The sequence below is a fragment of the Phaethon lepturus genome, unplaced genomic scaffold (assembly GCF_000687285.1).
Source record: "Phaethon lepturus isolate BGI_N335 unplaced genomic scaffold, ASM68728v1 scaffold301, whole genome shotgun sequence".
NCBI lineage: Eukaryota > Metazoa > Chordata > Aves > Phaethontiformes > Phaethontidae > Phaethon > Phaethon lepturus.
This window is the reverse complement of record NW_010516729.1, coordinates 36,979-62,155: the sequence shown is the minus strand read 5'-3', so window position 1 is coordinate 62,155 and position 25,177 is coordinate 36,979. Positions and strand designations below refer to the sequence as shown.

The 25,177-nt window shown below is 40.6% G+C and overlaps 1 protein-coding gene across 1 annotated transcript in view; it reads left to right on the top strand.

The window, feature by feature from the left end:
- The window catches only part of BICD1 (bicaudal D homolog 1 (Drosophila)), a gene marked incomplete at its 5' end in the record, with an annotated part of 81,697 nt that overhangs the window by 34,678 nt on the left and 21,842 nt on the right, over window positions 1–25,177 (top strand). The window contains 4 exons of the mRNA XM_010296142.1: window positions 1,107–1,259; window positions 4,528–4,965; window positions 10,802–11,896; window positions 18,584–18,735. Of these exons, the coding sequence (XP_010294444.1) occupies window positions 1,107–1,259; window positions 4,528–4,965; window positions 10,802–11,896; window positions 18,584–18,735 (1,838 nt within the window). The remainder of the gene's footprint in view (window positions 1–1,106; window positions 1,260–4,527; window positions 4,966–10,801; window positions 11,897–18,583; window positions 18,736–25,177) is intronic.

The window sequence follows — 25,177 nt, the reverse complement described above, 5'->3', positions numbered from 1 at the left end:
TGCTGTAATGACTTTTTAAACATTTGCCTTTTCCAGGTAGCTATCAGGCCAGGATTGCCCTCCCTCCACACTGGAATTTTTTACAGAAACCCACTAGTCCTTCCCAGGTGTGCTCTTTCTGACACCCCATCATTAAGGTCGCAGTAGTGCTTCCCTCCACCAGCTGCTGTGGCCATGCTCAGGTTCCTCCTGAAGGCAAGGAGAGGTGTGACCGATTACACCTATTCCTACTAATCAGGCAAATGCAAGCTTCTCCTCAAAGCAGAGGGGGAGATTGTGCCCACCGACCTTATCGGCCACTGTTCACCTCCAGCTGTGTGTTAAGTCCATCTTCTGTAGCGCGTTTTACACCGGGGTTGTGCCGGTTGTGCCAGCAGAGTCTCTCCAGAATAACCTGGCCCTTGACGTCAAACTTGGTCAGAGCTGGAATCTGACGGAAGCAATTTGTGGTGAAAGGGATTCCTCGTGACCTCTCTCGTAAGGCTGTCTGGGAACTGTACGTGCTAACAGGAAAAATAAAGCGGCGAGCTGCTGTGTTCTCAGGCTGCCGGGTGTAATCCTGCTCAGCACAGCAGTGCATCTGTCAGGTTTTCGACGCGTGTTTTGCAGCCGTCTGCCTGGCAGGTCCCCGTCCCCCCGCAGCTGCGTGCCCCTCTCACGCCTGCGGATGCAAACGTGTGAGTGCACCTTGCTCCGTAACAGACGTCTTTACAGAACAGATGCCATTACTCATTGCTTTTCTGTATGGATGCAGAAAGCATCCTTTGGTGGAAACCAGGTGGTAATTTTATTTAAATCCAACTGTATCGTAGAGCGATAAAATTAACGAGATGGTAAAGCCTTGCCAGGTTTTCTGTTTCAATAGGCATCTTATCTTGAAACCGTTTTAATCAAGCTTCCTTATCAGCTGTTCTCATTTCGGCATTGCCAGCACACACCTGAAATTACTGCTTGGCCTCAGATCAAAAGGCGATGCTGTTTTGATTTGCATGGTTAAATCATTTCTATTTGAGGATTAATTTTTTGTTTGGCCATTTCTAAAGGCGGCGTTCATCATCAAAGTGGCTGTGCATGAATGGTAACGTACTTGCATTTTCTCTCATCAGAATAATGAGATGGTGGAACTACAGCGGGTACGAATGAAAGATGAAATTCGAGAGTACAAGTTTCGAGAGGCGAGACTCCTACAGGACTACACCGAGCTTGAAGAAGAAAACATCACTTTACAGAAACTGGTGTCCACACTGAAACAGAATCAAGTAAGCATGGAAAGGTTCTAGGCGCTATGCTGAAAATCCATAAGTGATCCCGCAGAGCACTTTGACAGAAGTTTCTTTGCATGTTTTTTTTTTTTCAGTTGGGTTTTTGCTAAACACACTGAAACTGTGTTATTGGCCATTTTTGATGTATGGGGAGGCCCTTGCCTCAGTTTCAGGAATATCCTGATGGATTATTTCATTGCAGAACTTTGTAATAGCAGGGTAATTATTAAGATAGATTGACTCGCATCTTTTCACTTCCAGCTTTTCCTCTCCTCCCTCCCTCAACGCCCCGCGGCAGAGTTCAGCCCTCCATTTCCTCTTAGTTTGTTTCCTGCACGTTCCTTCCTCTCCTGAAGTGGAGAAAAGAGGAATTAATCTTCTCCCTGTTCTCCTTTTCTTTCCTGCTCTTCAGGCTTTCCTGTACTGATTTTGCTCTCTCCTCAGCCATGCTAACATGCAAGTTCGGCAAGCTCCAAAAATAGGTGAAGGGACATCAGATGTTCCTAGTTTGTCTTTTATGTTTTCCCCAATACAACACACTAATTCTTACTGCACTGCTGAATGCACCCCGAGGAACCACCATAAACGACAGCCCCATTGCAGCCAGATGCAAGCAGTCGTGGGCTCTGAGCTCTCCCCCTTACAGAAACACACCCTTTGCTTCTGGATAGAGATATAGATATCTATATAGATATATATATACACACCACTGAGGAAGCAGTCGAGAAAACACCTGTCCTTTAAATTGAGCAAAAGAGATTTGTTCTCATGTCCGAAGAGCTAACTTGCTGTGATCAATATTTAAGTATCCAAGCTGGAATATTTAAGTATGCAGTGCTATTTCAGCTAGCTTTTACTGCTGTTTTACCTCTCTAGCACAAATGCAATGGAAACATTTAAAACAACGGAGCCGTGCGCAGGCAGTACGCAGGTAACAGAAGCGGGTACGCCGTTTCCGTACTTACGAAGATACCCAGACTTTCACACTTCTGAAACTGAATTTATAGCTGATCGTCTTTGTGTCCGAGTTACTTACCAAGCCAGCAAATTCCTCCTTTGAGGCATGGGGTTTTTTTCAGCACCAACCTCATAGGAGACATTTTCACACTATCAGGAAATTAAAGACCCTTTTATGGACTGTCTTAGTTTCCCCCCCAAGAAAATCTGTTTGCAAGTGGTTATACTTGTCATAATTTATGAAATGAAGTCTTAATGAAACTGAATGCCAGTAGTCTGTGGAGAGTTTTGAATGGCTTTAAAAATCAGCCATTTTGCATCACATATCTATGCACTTGTGATTCCTAAAAATATTTGATCTATAAAATAAAATTTCAAGAGCATTTTACACTTTAATTTACAAAACCATGTGTTACAAGTCTTAGTGCTAAACTGTCATTATCTGGGTTGGGTTTTTTTGTTGCTTTTGTAAGCAAGAAACCATGAGATGGTTACCATATAGATAATATAGACCTCTGATTTTCATATGGATTTAAAATTTTAATTTTTTTTTCTTTGTATGCTAAAGTTATAAACATAGCTACTTGATTGGATTTTCTAATTTTTCAGATGGAGTTCTCTCTCCCTCCAGTCAGAAAAGGTATCAAGTTCCCAAATGTAGACTTCAAAATACCATGGATTTTCCTTTTCTGTTTGACATTTCCCAATATGATTTTGGAACTTACTTTGTTATTAGTTGATATGTTGCCATTCTCTGGGTTTGAAGATTAGTGCTTTGGTTTTTAAGTTTGAATTATGAGTACAAGGTTTTGACAGGGTGATAAATATTCTACTCCAATAGTAATAGTCGGTTCTTCTATTTTCACCAGAAACTTATTATGTTTTTTAAAAATAGATATGTAAAATAAAAAATGTTCTAGAGAATGCCTTAAAATTGCAGACAGTAATGCATATTAATGCATACGAATTAGAAAAGCCTCAACTGAGAAAAGCTTTTTTTACCGAAGCATGAAAATTCTGTATTTATTTTTATCTTTCATCATACTATTAAATTATTTCACCCAATACTGGGAATTGTTTGCATTTAGAAATGAAAAGATTATTAGAATTAATTTACAAATCCAACTGTGATATTTTCACCAGGACAGTTGGTCAAGCATGGACACGGATGTTTACAAAGAAAGCTCTTCCTTTTCATTGCTGTGGGATTTTCCAACAGTGAAAAGGAAGGTGAGGGGGGCCAGCAAGGGAAGGCGTTCTGCAGCGGGGAATCTGCTGCACCATCTAGATATTGCTGAGCAAGTGGTTTCGAGCTAGGTTGGGTTTTCCTAGGCTTGGCTTCTTGTTAGGTGTAATAGAGAGGACTAAACACAGGAGCTGCCTTTGAAGAAGAGTAGAAGCAGCTGTCATTTTCCCAAGCCCACACTATGCATAAATACCTTGATAAAATACTGTACCTGGGTGTGGGGTGGGGACCCTGTCCTCTGAGAAGGAGAAAGACCAGCGAGTCCCTCCAAGCCTGGCAAGGCTGCACCAGGTCACTGCGGGACACGCTTCAGACAGCGCCGTCAGAGCCACGGGTTGCCAAGTGCTCCAAAATGGCATCCCCAACGCATAGTTCAAGGATTGTGTGGCTGGATAAGCTGTTTACTATGTTTGTTTGGTAGTTTAAACATATCTAACAATTCGGGGCATCTTAGAGTTTAAACTGGTTGTATGAATAGTTTGCTGTTTAATTTTTAAAATCAAATGCTTACTGAATAATGGAGGGGTCTGTATAACACGGAGTGTTGAGGCTCTTCTACAGTTTTTGGACTTGAACACTACTAAGACACCAGATACTTTAGAGTATCTGTGCCTGAGTCACTTTCCATCTGGTAAGAATTTTGATAAGAAGTCATCTTCAGAATACTTGCAATTAATAAATCAGACTATATTAACCTGAGGTCTATACATACCGTGATATACCAACATTGCTTATAGCAATTCATAACAAATCTATGGTTACCAGGATATCTGCTAATAAAAAGCCTTCTTTCCATGAAATACATTGTTTGTTGTCATAGGTTACTCAGAAAAAGGTGTTACATTTCTTGATTCTCACATGCTGAAAAAGTGAGCAGTGGAATATTTAACAGAGTGAGCTCCACTTGCATTTTCCATGCAGCCAGTTCTTTGCAGCTGCAGGCAATGTCTGGTATTTCAAAGAGTATTTTCTGTGACACCTATGTCAATAAGGCTGATAAATGGCAGGTTTTCATGACTCAAGTTTTAGTATTATGAATGTTCTTTGTCTTGTCTAATTCAGGTTGAATATGAAGGCTTAAAGCATGAGATTAAACGATTTGAGGAAGAGACAGTGTTGCTTAATAGTCAGCTAGAAGATGCCATCCGGCTGAAGGAGATTGCTGAGCATCAGCTGGAGGAAGCTCTGGAAACTTTAAAAAATGAAAGAGAGCAAAAGAACAATCTGAGGAAGGAACTCTCCCAGTATATCAACCTCAATGACAGTATGTATAATAACCATATTAATATATCAGTAGATGGATTGAAGTTTGCAGAGGATGGGGGTGAGCCCAACAATGATGACAAAATGAACGGACATATCCACGGGCCTCTTGTGAAACTCAACGGTGACTATCGAACTCCCACGGGTAGGAAAGGAGAATCTCTGCACCCCGTCTCTGACCTCTTCAGTGAGCTCAACATATCAGAAATACAGAAACTGAAGCAGCAACTCATGCAGGTAAGAGCTTAATTTAATGTCCTGAAGTGTTCAGACACACATCCTATGGACCCTAGCTTTTGCTAGCTTTTGCAATGATTTTCCCCAGTGACGTTCTTGACCACCTGTGTCCTGTTCTCAGACTTCTGTTTTGGTGTTTCTCCATATCCAGGTTTTGCTAGAAATATCGCCAGTAAACAGCCTATCTGTCTGCAAAAAGTCAGTGTGATCTGAGCAAATGTTTAGTGCAAAGAGGAGAAAGGGACCTAGTTGCTGTGGTTGCAGATGGTTGGGATTCTTTTTTTCCTGCTTTGATAATGGGAAATGTCCCTGAAACTGCAAGTGGAATAAAGTACTCTTCAGTATGACCAAAAATACAGACAGACTTGATTATGCTCCCTTGCAAGTCAGAGGCAGTTTTTGCCATTAAATTCAGTTTGAGCAAGGCTTGGCATGCCGTCAGGAGAGAACAAACGCAGAGGAGCGCTCCTCTTAATAACTGTGCACTCGGAGAACCGGTGGCGTGTGAGATGTCACAGAGCGCCCTTGTCCTCGCGGGCAGTCCCAGCGGATGCGCGGGCTGCGGGGGGTGCCTCGGGGGCCGTACAGCGAGCATTTGTTCTCTATTCATCCAAGCCCAGCCCAGGCACAACCAGAATAGGAGCCTGGGATGCAAGCCAGATAAGAACTCAAGCTGCCAGCCCCGATGCTGACATCACCTTAGAAGGGGTACAGTGCCACACAGAGAAAGGGTCCCACTGCCCAAGCTGTCGAGCCTCTTCTCTGCTACAAGAGCTTGAAAGGTTTTGGCACCATCAAGGAAACATCCAGCATTTTCTAGCTGCAGGCTTCCAAAAAGTGCCTCTTCTGAAGAGAATAAATGTAAATCCTTTACAGCTTGAAATGTAAAAGGTGATCTGGAAGTAAAGTAGAGCAAACCCAATTTTCAGTGCTTGCTAAAGAACAATAAATCCCTATGTGGTCTGTCCTATATCTGCTGAAGAGTTAATTGTTTTATTTATTTCATTGCCAAACTCACCGTGGGAAGTTTTGATCCGAGCTGTGACATGACAAACGCTGATGACATCTGGTGCTTTGCACAAATCACTTTGATGAAAAACATACATAATTTAAGTGGGAAATTTTGAAATTTAGAATTTTATTTATGTGAAAAATTCTGTCAAACTTTTCAGTATTAAAATGTAAACAGTGCGTTTATTTTGTGTATATATGCATATATAAAAATATGCATGTGTATGAACATATACATATATGTATATAATGCATGTATACATTATATGAAGCTTTAGAGTTAATTCAGAAATACAATGTTAAAAATTAAAAAACACAGCTTCAGAAGAAATGCTTTGAAATGTTCACGTTTTAAAATACAACGTAAGCATTTCCAACCATAATTTACAATAAAGTTTATGCAATATAAATTTGGAGTGAAAGCTGCTTGGAGATGAAAAAAGAAGTTTGGTTTTCGTATGTTTTTTCTTGATTTTATTAAATTTAATATTGAGCTTGATGAATCAGCAAACTTCTACTTGAAAAGTACTGCAACTATTTTTATCATATCTAACTTAAAAACTTAAGTATTTTACACCTCTTAAACAAAGAGGCAGCCTTCTCACAGTCACTAGCCGCAAATGTAAGATCCTAGAAGGACCCTAGAAAATAACTGTAACCACTTTTTGGTCCCAACGGCTGTGCTGGCCCCCAGCACCTTCACACCAATAGATGCCACCATTGCTCGGCATTCTAATCCTGTTAAAAGGTTTACAGTTTAAAAAGAAAGACTAGACTTAGCTGGAAACCTGATTTCTTTAGATACTGAAAAGGCTTACTGCAAAATGCTGACGTGTACTTTTTACAAAGCGATCACCGTCTCTGTTGAGTTGCATCAGCTCACCTTGGGTCACACAAATTCAATGTGAATAATTCCTCCAAAAATTTCCCTCATAGTGGATGAGAGATTTAATCTGGTTCAAGATGACAAAAGGTAATTCTTCAGCAAAATTGGATTTTTTTCTCCTCTACAGTTTCTTTGCCCTGTGGTGTTCACTCAGCCATATCTCAGTATTTGGTATGTGTTCCTCTTGTTTTCTCTGAAGAGGCTGTACTATGATAGAGTTGCTGAAGGAACTGACCCTCTCTTGGGAACTATTTTTATGTCTATAGGACAGCAGGCTCCTTTACTGAGAGATGCAAATTTCATATTTGTCACTTTGTACATGTGTGGCAAATTTTTTCACTCCTCAATCTCAAAAAGCAGCCTTCACTATAACAGTTAGTATGACAGATATAATTCCTTCTGCAACTTTAGGATGCTGCTGCTCCATGACCTGTGCTGGTCCCTACAAGAGATTTTAACTGTAACTGTTCCCTTTCCATCTTTTAAATCCACTAGGTACCAAATGTCTTGCTGAAAATTCTCATATTCTGAGATTTTCTTGGAAAAGCTCAAAGCTCTTCCTTCATGTGTGTTGTCCAGTGGAAAGAATTCTCTATCTCATCTCTCAAGCCTAGGACTCCTCTCCTCTGTCCATGGTGATCTTTCCCTGTTCCTGAGGCCAACATCATATTCAGAAAATTTAGAATAAGTTCTCTTAAAGAAAGAAGAAAAAAAGTCATGCAGCCGAGTTTCTGACACTTTTCCAGCTGCCTGGTACACTCTGACAAATAAGATACAGCTGAGGTTCAGGGTTCTTGAGCTGAATTTTCCTGTTAATTTGCTCCAGTCTTCACTAGGAATTGTTCACTGATATTCTGATGTTACTGGGGAAAAAAAAAAAAAAAGAGGCATAAATAGCAATGGTAAACTTCGTTTCCATAATTGCAAACTGTAGAGCAAATTGGGAAGGAAATATCCTCAAACTGAAATCTTTGAAGGAAAGGATGTATCCAAAAATAGGTACAGCTACTTTTGAATTGCTTTTATTTTCATTTTAAGATGATAAAGATCTTTGCTGCAGCTACTAATTTCAGCATCTAAAAAACCCACCAACTAACTGGACTGAAAAATAACTGCAATACCCAAAAGTTTGCTGCGGGTGGAAATAAGAGTATAGTATTGTCTATAACAAGAAATATAATTACCATACTTGGAAACAGCAGAGTCATTAATATGCAGAAGGTGTGCTCAGGGCTGAGTTGGAGCTCTGGGGTTTTTTTTCTCTTGGAAGTGGGAGCATGTATTTATAACTTTAAACAGAAGCGGATTAGCTTAATCCATGATTAATGGACCAGAATGAGTAAAATTTAGTAGGTCTGGATATTTCATTTTACCTACCATCCAAGTTGGTATATGGGTTTTAAAAGTTGCATGTTTTCTCTGGAAACAATTCTTTCTATTTGTAAGAAGTATTTGTTTCCAGAACCCATTTATGTTCAGCAGAGAAATGATCATAAATATCCCAATTATCTCTGCTATAGTTTTCCTTCATGATGGAACACAACAGCCGAGATCACTAATCTGGATCAATTCTGCCTGATTAATGTACGCAGACACTGAAACACCGTGCTGCTTTAACACCAAGTTCTTTTCTTGAAGGAAAGGCTCTCTGGCTGTAAGCTCTCTACTTATTTTTACAGTAGTGCAATCTACAGTTAACTGCCTGCTTTGCTGTCAACATACCCACAGTGGACCATAAACCTTTGCAAATCCACCTGCCTATGGTGTTTAATGTATGGATCATTATTATCCATACAACTTCCCACCATCAGGTGAGATGGTCCTTTAAACTAACCAAAACAGATTTTCATGCACAAGTGTGGCTGACCTCACCAGCCTGAAGGAATAAATACCTTCATTATCTGATTGGGGGTAATGCAATTAACATCTAAGTTTCCAGGGAAAGCAGACCTGGGGCAGACTGCTTGATGGAAAAAACAAAGGAAAGCTGGTGGAGAGACTTGTGCTGGGTTGCTCTCTGAGGCTCCCCAGGATGGGTCTGACCAAGAAATCTGTGGAGAGCGCTCACCTTTTAAGAAGGTGCCCTTGGCAAAGGGGAAGGTTGTCTGATTTTGGATTTTCTCAAGAGTGGGCTGGCACAGGGGGTGAGCAGTAAGGGGGATGGCTGGCAGACTGGGGCAGCAAAGGGGTAACAATGTCAAATGGAGAAAGGTACCGATATACTCATGGTGCTCTTCTGCATGGACTACGTAGTACCTAAAATGGAGCACCCTATATGTAAGGAGACAGGCTCTTCCTAGGTCGTAAGATAATGATGAAATTTGGCCCTGTTTTTGTAATTCTTAGGCCATCAGTCACCTGTACACAAGAAAACTAGGCTGATTCTTTTTTTAAATGTTTTTTAACATGGCTTCTATTTTTATTGTTATGGTTTTTTGCTTGCAGTTGGTTGCAGGTTCTAACAGAGGCCCTGTTTTGAAAGCCTGTCTGTAAAACCAGGGGATCATCATATGCTTTAGTGCCTCAATACTTGTGAGCAGCAGCCACTGTTCAAAAGCCTCATCACAAGAAAACAGGAGTCTGAAGCACTGCTTGGAACATTTTGTGAGATGGCATTAATATCCTGTCGGTCTCTAAAAGGCTTTTCTTTTCCTTCAGTAATAGTAGTAGTAGCTGATTTGACTCTCTTCCAAATACTATCTTGGGGAATACTGATAGGGGACAAAGGTTTTTTAAAGGGTTTTTCAGAACTGACAGCTTTGAATTCACTGAATTAGTAATTCAGGCACTCATAAAGGGAACATGGAGCGTGCTGTTTTCACTGCATGTATAAACACATCGTTGAGATACTGCAACCATGGGAGAGAAAGAGCAGTAAATATGGTAGGCTCAGGATCCCATTGCAAAAGCCATGAAAGCAAGAAGGATCCCATCTCCTTGTGCCTTCCTCTGCTTCCCAGTTCACAACTCGGAACAGGACAAAGGCATAGAAAGAAAAAATTGGAGCATTACACTTAAAACTTGAAATGGGAGTCTTTCAGGGGTGTTAGCATAAGTAGCAAATACCTGAGCAGATCAAACTTTAAGTTTTTATTCCCTTGCTTTAAGATGCTATGCATTAAAACTTCTAGAGTCCTCCTCCACGACTTCTTCTGCTGTTCAACACCCATATTTCTCTATGGATATTCAGAAAGGAACTTACTAGGTCAGAACCAGTGGTTTGTTAGTTCTACCATAAATCCCATTTTTTCTGCCTTGTCCTTAAAAGGATGTATTCTGCTTATAGTTAAGTGATGGGGATGGGGAGTCCTGGGAGTTGCATGTGCTCAGTTTCATGATCTGTGTTATGTTCCCACAGAGCGGGTTATTTAATCTAATCTGTGGAAATGTACGCAGCAATTTGTTTACTGTATTTGCATTCAGTAATCAAGCCTTAATGAAAGTTTGCAAAAGTCCAAAGATATAAATAAATATTGTGAAGGACTGTTAGAGCTATTAATGGGAAATGTAAATTCAAACTCCACTGAGAAATGTGAATGTACCAGTGGAACGGCTTATAGTTGACAGTGAAGCAGTTCATGCCTATTAAAATTCGGGGAACATATGCTGTAATGAATCCCACATCATCACTCTAGCTGATTAGGTACTTAGTGCTTGGGTATTCAGTAATTCTTCAGTAGGCAATGTGTAAAATCACAACCTAATGATATCACAAATTGTAACAGAGGCTGGGACTTCATAACCCTGTACAAGTTATACATGCTTCTCTGACTTAATTTTATGGTTTAGGGATATATGGCTAAAACCTCTCCGAAGCCCTCAAGTTGTGTATGCAGAGTGGGGGAGTGGAAGAGATGAATGTGATTGCAGAGATTGGTGTTCAGCAGAAGAGCACGGGTAGGATGAGATCCCAGGTTTCTTGCTTTGACTCTATTGTAGGTGGAGAGAGAGAAGGCCATTCTTCTGGCCAATCTGCAGGAGTCTCAGACGCAGCTAGAGCACACCAAGGGAGCCCTGACCGAGCAACACGAGCGAGTCCACAGGCTCACAGAGCATGTCAATGCCATGAGGGGCCTGCAGAGCAACAAGGAGCTGAAAGCTGAACTTGACTGTGAGAAGGGCCGAGACCCCGGCGAGGAGGCACACGACTATGAAGTGGACATCAATGGCTTGGAGATCCTAGAATGTAAATACAAAGTAGCTGTTACTGAGGTGATAGATCTTAAAGCAGAAATCAAAGCCTTAAAGGAGAAGTATAATAAGTACGTGGAAAACTACACTGAAGAGAAGGCCAAGTATGAGAGCAGAATCCAAACATACGATGAGCAGGTGACAAACCTGGAGAAGTCGACCAAGGAAAGCCAGGAAAAAATGGTCCACATGGAAAAGGAATTACAAAGGATGACAAGCATAGCAAATGAAAACCATAATACCCTTAACACCGCCCAGGATGAGCTGGTGACATTTAGTGAGGAGCTGGCTCAGCTCTACCATCATGTCTGCCTGTGCAACAATGAGACACCAAACAGGGTCATGTTGGACTATTACAGGCAAAGCAGAGTCACCCGCAGCGGGAGCTTGAAAGGACCGGACGACCCTCGTGGTCTCCTTTCCCCGCGGCTTGCCAGAAGGGGGGTGGCATCACCTGTAGAAGCCAGGACCCCGACTGAGCAGATGACGAAAGAGGCCACAGAGCCTGGCAAGGAACAGAGCCCGACAAAAACACCTACCATTTCTCCTGTCATCACGGCCCCTCCTTCTTCCCCCGTCTCCGATACCAGTGACATCCGCAAAGAGCCGATGAACATCTACAACCTCAATGCCATAATAAGGGACCAAATCAAGCACTTGCAGAAGGCTGTCGATCGGTCGCTGCAGCTGTCGCGCCAGCGTGCTGCAGCTCGGGAGCTGGCGCCCATGATCGATAAAGACAAGGAGGCCTTAATGGAAGAGATACTGAAACTGAAATCACTCCTGAGTACAAAGCGGGAGCAGATTGCAACCCTGAGAGCAGTGCTGAAAGCCAACAAGCAGGTAAGATGCAAATAAAGCCGTCAGTCGGGAATGTCTGTTATATATATGGGTCACTTACAAGCTTTCCCTGGAGTATTTTGGAGGAGAGATTTTACTCACAGGTTATTTAGCCTCTCTCTCTATCATGGCAAGGGCAGACCTTTGTTCCCTCCCTCCCTGCCTCCTCTTTAAGGTATTTAGCTCTGCTTTTCTCAGTTCTCACCATTCACCAGGGGCACAGGCAGAAGAGCCTTTCCTGTGGAGTGAGGGATAAGCAGAGGGGCAGGGAGGGTTTAGCTACCTGATGCACGGACGTGTTGCTGTCGTTAGTGTGAAACAAAAAGATTTCCAACACTGGAAAACAAAATGGAGTGTGCATAGGGCGTGCTGACCCCTTGCCGAGGCAGGTACTCCTGGAGTGATGGGGAAGGCAAGTGTAGAGGACACCACCTGGGCCAGCACCTCAGTGGCTGCAGGTGGCCCCACTGGTGGGGTTTAGTGGAGCAGATGGTCCAGGCAACTCACTGCATTCTTCTTGGCTCTCTGTAATGCTCCACATGCTGCAAAACTTAAGGGCAAATTTAAGGGCATTAAAAATAAATGCCACAAAAGTTAAAGCATACATCAGGAAGGGAATGGCAGGTCTGAGAGCATGGCCAATGGCTTTGGACTATACAGAAGCTGGGCATTTCTTTCATAAGACAGTAGGTGAAATGCTGAGTTATTTTCATTACAAGTGGTTAGAAATTTTTTTAATTATTTTTCTCTTACGTCAGAAATAATTTCTGCTGCCATTGTAACATTTTTAATCGTATAAGAAATAAAATCAGGGGTTTCATTGTTTTAAGAAAAAGGATGTCACTATATGATAAAGCTGACTGAAAAAGTAACTGCAATTTTTTGAGAAGGATTCATTATAAAGTTTATTTTAAGAGAATAAAAAATTTCAAATTACTATTTTGAAATTTTTCACAGCTTAAAAAAAAAATCATCAACGACTTTGGTTTTGGTGTTGCACCAATTCAAATAAGCTGAGAATTACTGCATTTTCTATCAAATGCCAAAAGAGAACCACCTAATGGTCTGCTTTTAAAAAGGACTGTAAATTTTTTGGCAAAGTATGTCCTCCTAAGCCTTTATATCCATTAGACTCCAGGTCTGCAGGCATTTTAGAAAGATAAATTTAATCCTGCAAATAGTTTTATTTACTTCAGTGCATCTCCTTATGCCCAGAATTGTCTGAATGCAAGAGGCTGCAGCAGAGTCATCGTTCCAGATTGCCTGGGATACTTCTCATCTAAAAAACAGCACAGTGATCACCACATGGGGGCACGAGTCCAGGTTAACAGCTTAGGATACTATTACTTGATGACAGTGATGGGATTTCAGTGTTGAAATTCCCAGTAGTGAAGTAGTCTGAAGTTACAGTTTCAAGTTTAATTGATTGTTGGATCTGTAACTGCATTTCTAGAGTACTGGGGATTTTTGAATTGCAGCAATATTTCAATATACGTTGAGTCTTTTATAGCATTTCCCCCCCTCCAATACAACATGTTGAATATGAATTCAAGTAATTAAATACCATCTCTCGCTAAGCAATAATAGTTCTGAGCAATTAAATGTGGATTTTCCATATAATTAAGATGTAATTGAGGCATATGGGTTTGGATTCCAAATTAAAGATTTTTTCCATTAGCATAGAGCTATCATTTATTTTTTTGGTACCACCAGAGAATTTAGCTCAGTCTTGCTCTCCTATTGCTGTCAGAAATAAAGCATCATCCTAAAGCCTGCTCACTGAAATGGGAAAGATATGCTGAGTAAGGAGGTGCTATAAATAAAACATTTATTTATTGGATAGCAGCATAGCTGTTGGTAGCTGTACAACTGGGTATAGAATCTTGCAATGCTGTTTGTGCAAACCTAACATCAAATCCTGAAACTTTCAAGCTAAAAGACAGAATAATACAACAGGATAAAAGAGGATTGAAGTTACAGGAGGGGGGATGTTTTATTATGTGGTAGCAGTACTGCCAACCTCAAGTGATATCCCAAAGCACATCTCATGTTCAAAAAACAGGAGTTGAGAATTCATTCCCCTCCAGAGTAAAAAGTTTTTAAGCAGCAATAGGCTGGGGACATTTTCCCTGTGTGTGTTTCAGTTTAGATGAGCCTACAGAGGACACCTGGTTCAGTTTTTCACATTTGCTCCAGAACTGCAAGAGCTAGAGTTTTGGGGGTTTTTTATTTATTTTTTTTTTAAAAACCTTCCTCAAGCCCTAATGAAGCTGATGTTAATATGAAGTTCTATCTTTTCATCCTTTACATCGTATGGCAAGACAGTGCTAATGCCCGAGGTAGCAGGGGAGAGCTGCGGCAGGCCCCTGTGAGAGGGAGGCCTGCAGCTGGCGGCGGGCTGGACGCCCTGGCCTGTCCTCAGCCTCCAGCGGGGCCTGCTGTGCAGAAACGCCATCACAACCCCCCCGTATTGTTAGCACTCCAAACAGAGTCACTTCAAGGTGAAGCTTTTTTGGTTGAAGTAATGTTGGAAAGCAAGATGAGCACAACCAAACCTGTAAAAATGGCAAGACCTGGCAAAATCTCGCCGTTCAGATCCCGGGGGGAAGACCAGCAGCAGGCTGCTGGGCCTGCGGCCTCGGGCTGCGCTTGGGTAGGGACATGACACCCTTCGCCAGGGAAGCACGGGTGCTCTCTAGTGACCGCCAGAAGCATTGCAGTATCAGCTTAAAACCGGAATTGCAGCGTTTTCCTGGCAGCACGCTGCTGTTCGGTACACAAGGGCAAGTGGTTCATCGGAAGAGAAAAAAGAGCAAATGGAGTTTCTGCTTCCTAACTTGAGTGGTTTCCAAGTCTCTTCACAGTGATGAAGGTGCCTCTGTTTCTGTCTGCTCCGGCTGCAGTGGGCCTGGCACTCCAGCTGCACCTTTTAAATCTTTAGCAGCATACAGTAAATTTCTGTTTGAACCTGACAGGCTGTTGCATAGTTTAAAGCATTTGGCAATATCTGATGATATTTCTTTTTATTCTAGGTGGATTTTCTTTAGTAATGTTTTCAAATAAGCATTTAATGTTGGACTGGCCTGCAAACAGAATACACAAAACTCTGTAACAAAAAAAGAGCGCAAGATTTGCTCTAAGAAGGTGGAAACCTAAGGCTGGGAAAATGGATTATTAAATCAATTGCTCAAGATAGCAAGGCACATACATCTTGCTAGCTTGCTTGCTTACCTTGTCTTGATTTATGTATCCATTTATTTGTAGCCATAATTACTGTGTCAGCACCGGTTTTGTGAAGCAAACTCAAGTAGCATTAGCATTAACAAGTAGCATAAATTATAAAGTAACATCAAATTAATGATACAATAACTTTTAGGACTAGTTCAATAACCATTTTTATTTTGATTTCTAGTAACATACAGAAAGCAAAGCTGCCTGTGAGGGGGACTTAATATCCTAAAGTTCTGATTAAAAAACAATCAGTTGTTCTTACAGGTAAATAATTTGATGGGAAGGAGTTGAGCCAGCAAGACATCGGCATTGGCAGTAACTACGGTGTCTCCAGCTCCCATAATTGAGATACCCATAAAAGTCCTTTCAGAAAAAATAACTTGATAACCCCAGATGTACAGTAACTTATCTATAGACAAATGCCCTGATACTATACAGACAGAATACAATAGAATTTCTGCTGGGAAAGTGAGGCTGCATTAAATGTCCTGCTTTCAGTACAGCTGAGGTGACCAGACACATAGGTACCTCTGAAAGACAAGAGAGAAAACAGAAACAAGAGAGAAAGACAGAGTCCAAGTTCCCCTTTTCCCCTCAGCCCCACTCCCCATTACACGTTCTGGCTTCCAGGTGCTTCAGGGGAGTTTTCTGCCTCTTCAGGCTCCCCAAACTGGCTCCCAGTAAGCATAGAAGAAAACCACCAGGTGTGCCAAGGCTGGGGATGGGGAAAGGCTGGGTAATTATTCATTTGGTGGCAGCTGGCCAATATAGATTGACTTAGCTGTGTTGTAAAATGGCAGCCTCTGAGCTGAGGAGTCTGACAGTAATCGGCTTCAGTCAGAAGCCAGGTCCCAAACCGATGAGCTGTAGGGAACCTGAGCATCTGCACACTCTGGTGCCCACCAGCTCTTACAAGGACCTCTTGAGTGTTCTAAGCCTCATGCTAGAGCAACGCACCGCTGCTCTGCTGGCCCCGGCCTCTTGGCTGCAGGTTTCTAACAGAAGCTTCCCCAGCTTGCTTCCCCCTTTTTCCTCTTGCCTATTAAAAACACATTTTTGTTAGTTTTATTTACTTCTCTACTAGAGCACTTGTGCCCATTCGTTCTTCACTTAGGAGACTTTCAGAAGGGAGACCCTTAAAAGCCTGCAAAGGGGTGTGTTCAAAATCTTGTCTGGTGTGTGGAGAGCCACCAGGCACTTCCAATAGATTTTGCAATTTATGCTTTGTTTGCTATATGTTGTTTTATGGAAAACTCTAATAGGAGGAAAAAAAAAAAAGGTTTGACGATTTGACACAGTCCTTCCTCTGCCACTTTTATTCACCAGCTAAATTATATTTCTAAGTTATTTTTCATCCTGTAGTGTTACATGTCCATTTCACTTACCCTGACATCCAGACTAAAACGTAGGGATCACAATGATCTGTCTGATCATTGTGCAGAGTTTCAGTGATGTCTAAATTATTGGATTTACATGGAATATGTAATCCCACTGCTGACAGAATTTATTTTTTTTTTAAAGCCTAACATTAGGTGGCACATATCCTTAACTCATTTTCATTCCTAAACAAAGGAAAATCTTTGTATGAATTTTGTATTCAAAAATGAGGTATGATAGGTTAAGGGACATGGGGCTGTATTTCTCTTAGAAAGCAGAGACAGCTGAATTCCTGCCTTAGGGGCAAAGCAGAACTCAGTTTGAGCTATCGAGTCTACCTGTGCTCTCATAAATCACTTCTGCTTCATTACTGACCTGAAAATTCTTAAATAAATCTGATTTAATCATACCTGTTAAATAGGAATTTGTCCTCTGATCCACTATGTCCTAGATTTCCCTTCAAAAAAGTGGTTTTATTAAACATAGTTAATCCTCCTTCTCCATGTTAATTTATGAGCATACAGTTTTCTCATGGCTTGAAACAAATAGAAAGCTGATGATTTCTGCTTTATCCTGCAAAGGCGTAGGATGGCATCTACCACCCTACATTATACCAATGCATATGTCAGCAAGGTTGAGAAAAGTTGCATTTATCTGAATATATCCCTAAGTGGTTGACTTTTTTAACATGTATTACTGATGATTTCAAATTTGGCATGGAAAAACCCATAATCTATGTAAAATGACAGGTAGTTACTAGTGATTTTTTAAAATCTCTTCTTTCAATGTAAACTAATGTGATTTCCTACAGTTAGGGAAAAAAAAAAAAAGAATGTTTTTAATGCTGCCATTTCTAACCATGCTATTCCCCTAGCCACAAATGAATAGAGTTGTATTTTAGTAGGCAATGCTAATATGTCCTTTTATTAAGAGAAATTTTTAGTTGGAAATGTATTGAGTTTCAGAAAACTGAGTTTAAAATAGGTTTCCAGCTGTTTAGCCATTACCATCTTTTGTAATGTCTCCTTGCTGGTTGCTTTAAAGTCATGTTCTTCTACACTTCTCTCTGCTGGTGATGTCTCAAGAACCCACCAGATCAACAGAGGAAATTGGTTGCCTATATGAAATGGTACAACTTATTATGCACTAAATGAAGTGAAAAAACAACCATACCCCCCAATGTAAAAGGAAACATTTTTTTCTTAATCTCATTTGATGGCGATAATTTTAAATGTCTCATAGCAGCTGTAGGTATAAAGCCTCTATAAAAATATGTATTTTGAATAACTTCACAATGATGCCAGACTTCATAGGTAAAACAGAAGGTTTAACTCTTGCAAAAAGAAGACAAATGTAACCATTAAAAGCAGTAGGGCAGTAAATTAAAGAAATGTAATGGGTGAAATTGAAAAAAGAAAGGAGGAAGCAGAAAAATGAAGGGGTAGGATGACTACAAAGCCTTACTTTCCTGTTAAGTGAAAACTGTAATTTACACTTTTTTAATTCTTTTTTGTAGTGGTTAAAACTGCCACAATCATGCTGTTTTGCACAACAGTAGGCATTGCCAATGCTCAGACATAAAAGCAAGCTGTCAGATCCTAGCAGTCACTTCACCTGAGGAAAGCCTCAGCTAGCAGGAAGCATGAGGCAAAACACGTTAATTCCCAGCTTGGCTACAGAGGCCGAGTCTCATGTGCCACGTGTCCTGTTTGCAACATGGTTGTGAGACACATCTGGTTGTTTATTGCAGCTAAAACAACATGGTACAACTCTGTAAGCTGTAGTAACTTGTCCACGTGCCTGAGCCCTCAATGTACAGCTGCGCAGTTTTGCAGAGACATTTAAGATGTCAAGTTGTTGCCATTGAAATTGGCTTTGTCCTTTCAACAGCTTTCTCCTTTTCTTAGGTTTATGGAGTACAACATGAAAGAAGACATTAAAGGGTGCTGTGCAATGAAGCTCAGCTCTAACTTCCTTTTACCATGTGAATGAAGAAGAAAATCTAAATTAAAATAAAACATGGCATCTTAACTGTTGTCAGATATCTATCTCATAAACATATATCCTTGTTTGTGTTTTCAGACAGCTGAAGTGGCACTAGCCAATTTGAAGAATAAATACGAAAATGAAAAAGCGATGGTGACTGAAACCATGACCAAACTACGGAATGAATTAAAGGCTTTGAAGGAAGATGCAGCAACCTTCTCATCCTTGAGAGCAATGTTTGCAACCAGGTAAGGGAAACGGTTTCACCATCTGGGTCAGCACCGTAAAAGTAAATATGTGTGTGCTGTAGTGAGGACAGACTTAGCTGTGTATGTTGGGTGCTCTAGGGGGAGAGACAGAAGTTATTTTTTGCAAGGTCAGGGGTTTGCTAGATGAAGGTGAATGACTCTTATAGTACACACCGTGCAAAACCTTGCAAGCTTTCAAGTGCTAGAGACGTGTGTCTTAGAAAATAAAGCTGGCAAATAGCAATGTCAATACAACCTTGGGTAAAGTGTTATAAATACCAATATCAACCTCCAGTATATTTGCATTTATAGGACTTTCTAAAGTGGAAATCAAATACTAGATTTATGTGGCTGATTTTCACATTCAGAAGTATGCAGTGATTCTGCCATGTAAAGCTATTGTATGGTTAATGACAAACTTCAGAATCCCATGTTTTCATTATCATGAGATTTATTACCACTAGTAAAATCCGTTTCATCAACCAGCCTATGCTGTAATCCAGCACTAATAATTGTGAGGCCACTGCAATTTCCCACTCCAGCATGAATTCTTATTTTCTCCTGCTGTGATATTCAATTTATTATCTTCTCCTTCACAGGATAAAAGTTTCACTTATCTTCTGTAACATAGTTCCTCCTGGTAGGACAAAAATTAATCATCTCTGTTCTTTCCTTCTCCGACACTTTCTTCAGAAGAGCTTTTGGTTTTATCTGCTTTCAAAAGGTTACCTACAAACCTACAAATACTTTTTTTTTTAAAGATCCAACAGTTTCATCAATAAACTAACTCCCAAATAAGCAAGGAAATTAGCATCCTCAGGAAGTTCTGTCATATCAGGGTTTTTTTTCCCCCCTTACGGTCAAACACAATGCAGATTTCTTGCTTGTGCTTTAGTCCATAAGCAGTAAGCCTTCTTCACGCCTCATGCCAATATCTCTGCAGTATACAGCTGCCGTCTCACCTCTTCCAGCCTTCTAAGGTCCCTTGTTGCTTAGTGAGAGTGGCAGCAGCAGCTGGGAGAGGTGGGAAGGAAGGAGAAGGAACATTTACATTCCGTGACATTGGTGCTGTGTACAAATTCATCATAGGTTCATCATCAGAAGAGTACGTGTAGTGCCATAATGGAAATGAAGAACCAACTCAGCAGGTGGTGTGAATCAAGGTAGCTCCATTGATTTCATTGGCATCTAAAGATTTTCTTCAAGAAAGCAAAGTTGTGTGTGTGTTTTAGAAATGCATGTGTCAATCTTTATGTGCAAGCTCATTGCTCTAGGAGATACATGAATGTTCTAACTCTATAAGGCTACCTGGAAGGCTACTAACTCCAGGGGAGAGGAGTGGCATCATGAGCATAAAGCAAACAAAGGTCTTTCATGGAGCATAAATCATCACCTTATGAGCTAAAAAAAGTTTGCAAAGAGCTATAAGTTGTTATTTAAAGGGAATGTTAGATTATTGGTGTACTTACCCTGTTTGGGCATCCTGAGCGCACAGTTCTGTTGGGTTTAAGGCACATCCTAAAGCTAGTGGGAAACAGCAGCATCTTTTCTGTGAGAATTAGGCTTAAAGGATGCCATTCATATAGATGCCTTTTCTAGATGTCTTGTGTGTAGAATGCAGTGAAGCTTCTGTTTCTCTTCTATGAACTCTAAAGGGAATCTGGGTGACCAGCCAAGTTCCTGATTTCTAATGTTCCTGAACGTCTGATATTAGTAGAGATAAGCCTCACCCAAAGCATCTACTGCTGCTGGTAAACTCCATGCAGTACTAATTAAACACTCACTGCATGGCCTGTGGAACATAACCCTGCCCTTGATGTCATAAGTTTTGGCCAGTATTTTCTGAGCACAGTTATAAAAATTCATTCACTGCAAGGTCTTGCATATCAGTGTGCTCCTATAGATATTTCTGTTGTAAAATATTCCTTTTCCTTCCCTACCCTGGAATCTAATGGCCTTTATAATTAAATCAATCTTCCTAAATGTTCAAATCATTGACTCAATCTCAATACTCTGTTTGGAGTAGCATTTGTTTCAATGACAGAGAGCTGATACACTATAGATGTGTGTTCAAGAAGAGAAATCTGTTTGAAAATACAAGACTGCAAGATTCTCCTTGCAGTAACATTCAATGCAATAGCAACCTTCAGTATAAAAAAGCAATTGTTTAGTCGTCTGCTGAATAAAACAGTGGTTTCCATGGTTATCCTGCATCACATGGTACTTACTCCTGAATTTGTACTGTGAAGAGAACATCCTTCTGATAGTAGAGTTATATTATAGATCTGAAAATTATTTCATATACTGTTTGATAGAGCAATATCCTTTCTCTTTCATAAACCATCCTTTTCTATTCATTTGGTTCCCCAAAGGGATGTTCATTCTGGTGCCGAACTATATGGTTTCCTCTTCAAATGCACTGGATAAAGGTCATACCCCATTATAAGGAGAGCACAGCATACCTGTTTCTGATATGAAAAGCAAAGATGACGCTTTTCTCCAAAGCTCCCGTATGCAGAAAGCAGGAGCCCTCCTTCTTCTGTGATTTTCCCTGACACTTGTGCATCCTTCTGTTACTTAAGTTCTTCTCTTCTTGCCCTCAAAAGTCCTTCTGTCCTGCTTGCACCTCTACTTTTGCTCTTTTTCCTTCTGGGACTGTTTGTTTCCCAGTCCAAAATCTCTGTGGCTCTGATCTGTGCAGCTTTCTCCTTCCCTGTTCATTAGCCTTGATCCCTTTCTGAATCTACTTCAGTCCTGTCAAGAATATGTCCTCGATACAGTTCAAACTCCCTTTTCCCCAAACCCCTCTCTTAGAAAAAGAAAGCAACGGAGTATAAAACCTTCTTTTCTGTGGGACATGTGGGGTTGGCGTTGAGCAGAGTTGAAGTTCCTGTTCGATGCCAGGGCCATGTGCTGCCCTGCACATGTGCAGCTCCTGCTTGTAGCCTGCTTATTTTGTCCTGGCCTGCTTCTGGTAGTCCCAGACCAGAAAAAATTGTGAAAGCCTTTCCCACTCCTCCTGTTGCTTCCCCTCACTCCAACTCCCAGTCACTGACCCAGGGTGGGAGCTGTGGGAGTGTGAGCAGTGAGGTGCCCAGCACTCATCTAGAAGGCAAATGAAAAATAAATTCTTTAAAACACTAGTTTTCCCATCTAGAGTAGGGGTTGCCCTGGGAGAGGTCTAGTGCTGAAGGAGAGAAGGAACTATTTTTAAAGCAGGATCCTAAAGGGATTCAGGAACCTAATTTTACTGAGTACCCTACACATGCTTGCTTTCCCAGCCTAAATAGAAATACTCAAACGTAAGAGAGCAAGAAATATTACTTGTGATATTGCCACAGTCCTGACACTGCATGCACTGATTTTATTCTCCATCCATCAAGATGTTTTCTTATGATTAATATTTAAAGAAAAAGTGTGCTGAAGAGATGGACTGGGAAGTTTGGACAGGTCTTGGAGCTCTCCTAGATGAGAAAACACTTGTGAGCAGAAGAGAATTATGCTTAGATGGCTAGAGCAGGGATCTGTCACTGTCTCAGTGTTGCTGGGTTTTAGCTCAAGGTCTGCTATGATTTATGCTACCTAAATTACGCATAAGCCTGACTCGGTATTTGGTTTGCATTCCTAGATGAGAGAGAGAGATGGAACTAGAAATCCCTTAAAATCCTATATAAGCTTCTTGGATCAGTTCATACAAAATAAGTGGGCTTATGTGTCTGTCTGCTTCCTTTCTGAGACAAGAGAAATGAGAAATAGGTGAAATCTTGACTTTTGCTCTGGTGATGATAAGTAGACCAGCAGACGGCAAGATAACACTGCTGTTTATTTAATAGTCACTTGCAGCTTACACCCATCCCAGAGCAAGGGAGAAATTGGGAAAGAGCTCTGACTCAGGAGAACATAACCTAACTTTTGTTTTTCACTACTATTTGAGTACTTCTGAAAGACCTGTTCAGAGCTCTGGTGCATCCTGGAGCCCTGCTCAGTCTCCAATGGTCCATGCCATGCCAGAAGTCATCTCTCTTGGGAGCTCTTAACCTTTTTCTTCCTCAGTATGCTGTGAGATTTCACAAATATTTATAAAATGTGAGGGCTGAAGGCAATGTGGATGTGTGTAATGTTTTTTTCTTTTTTAATTGGAAACACTCCTCTTTTTATCCCACACTTGCGCATAGCAGGGAATATTTCAGTGAAGGGAAGTGCCGTGGCTGCAGGCACTAGCTGCCTCCCACTACATGGAATAACCTTCAGTGCTGCAGACTTCAAGGAGATCTGAGGCTGTTAATTCAGCAGTTTCTAAAGTTAATTATGGCCTTTACTTGACTGATTTAGATTTAACATTTCTGAACAATTCTTCTAAAAAAAAAAGAAAAAAAAGCTTGAGCAACAAAACATAGAGACAATGGACCATGTGTTTGTGCAAAATAGTAGGAAACTTCGAGTCATGGTGGAGGTCAGATGACTGGAACCACCCAAACACTGCAGTGAACTGCCAAGAATGCAGGGTTGCTATTACAGGGGGACATCTAGGAAGGGCCTATAATTAATCAGAAGAGTTGGAAAATGTTGTATTAATGAGATTGGTTTTGTCTCGAGTATGAGGCTGGCTAACAGCATCTAGTATATCCAGATTTATAGGGCCAGCTTGTTAGAGTTCATAGCAGGTAATGAGAAGCAGGTTTGTCTAAATCTGCTTTGGTAATATCCATCTTCATGTAGCTTATGTTTCTTAACTGCTCTTAGCTGCTTTTCCAAAGCAGATAAGTCTAGATACAAGTCTAGATACCAAGAACGCATCCTAAGGCCTGAAGAAAACCAGTCTTTTTCCAAAAAGAAAAATGGCTTATTGGCATACTAAAGCCAGGCAGTTCATTCCCCTAGAGGCACTGTGCTGCAGGTGTAGCTGCAGATGTTACTTTTAAAAAATTCCTTAAAGAAAATATGTTTGGGAAAAAAAAAAAAGGTGTCTTCTAGACAAAGAGGAAAGCACAAGAGAATAACAGGGATGGATACAGGATCTCTGATTACAAGAATGAGTCTTTAAAACTCTGATAACACAGACATTATAGTAATTCATATTTCAATGAGTTGAATTTAATCTCCAGAATGCTGATTTCATTCTAATGTCTCTGTCAAAGAAACTGGCTAAAGCATCAATAGACATCGCACACAGAAATAGGTGTGCAAGCTGGCTTTAAGCCAGCCAACATTGCAGAAATATCTCTCTCCCTCAAGGCTTGAATAAAGACAGTCATGCTTATTAGGGTCCTGTAGAAGAAAGATAATAGCGAAACTGTAGCTGAAACTATGGCTGACAGTCATTTTGCTTCCAGTGCCTGAATTATTCAAAAGGAAAATGCAATATATATAAGTATGTGTTTGTGTGTGAAGAATAACTATGACTTTTCGACTATACATTATTTCCATTTCCCAAGGAGAAGATTAAAATTTCAGGAAAATTAGTTTCATCCCTCAGTTTGCAATAATTCAAAAGTTTATCGTGTCACACATTTTGAGAAGGAAAAGTAAAATTATTTTCTATGCTTCATTTCTGTGAGTGATACTGATAAAGTTAAATCCTCATCCGTTACACTATTGTAATTACACAGCAAAGCTATTTAGATTTCTACAGATCACTTGGAGAGGAGATTTAATGAAAGCCCCATCATTTAACATGAAAAATTCTTGGATGTTGCCACAAATGTTCAATGGTCAGACAGTACTGCCACCTGTGAACCATTTCACTACTGGTATACATTTATCACTCTTGGTTCTTACTGATTAGATGGTCTATTTTTAACAATCTGAAGCTATTTCACTTCAAAAAGTGACTAAGACTGTCCTGAAATGCCTTGCTCTTCCTGTTAACTTTAGGAATCATAGTGTAAAACAGGACTAAATTTAACTCAGTCTTCTGCTAACAAAATCATGAGAAAGGTGTTTTTATTTCAAAATCTGTCTCAGAGAACCAAAGCAAATGAAAAACATACAGTTCTACATGAAGATAAAAGAGGATGAGCGTTAAAAAGGAGTAGGTGACCATAGCAATGAACATCTGAGCACATCTCCAAGAGTTTCAACAGTAAATGTGAAATAACTTCCAGGTGAGGGTTTCCTGAACAGTACCTCTTTAATCAGTTAACAACGGCAAACAACTGAGGGCTTCTCATTTCACAAAATCTGATGTGTTGGGTGTTCAAAGTACTTGCAGTCTTTTTTTTCATAATTTTTTGTAATATTTTGCTGAAGTGGATATTACTGTCTGTGGAAAATAATATTATCTAATTAGTAGACATTCTTATCCATGATGAGGTTCTAGCAGAACTAGCACCCAAAATTGTTATTTGTGGTCTAACCTGGAGATAATCCCAAACCTTCCCTCCAGTTGCTCATTATCTCCATTAGAAACATACTATGTTGTCATAGACTACTCTGATATTCT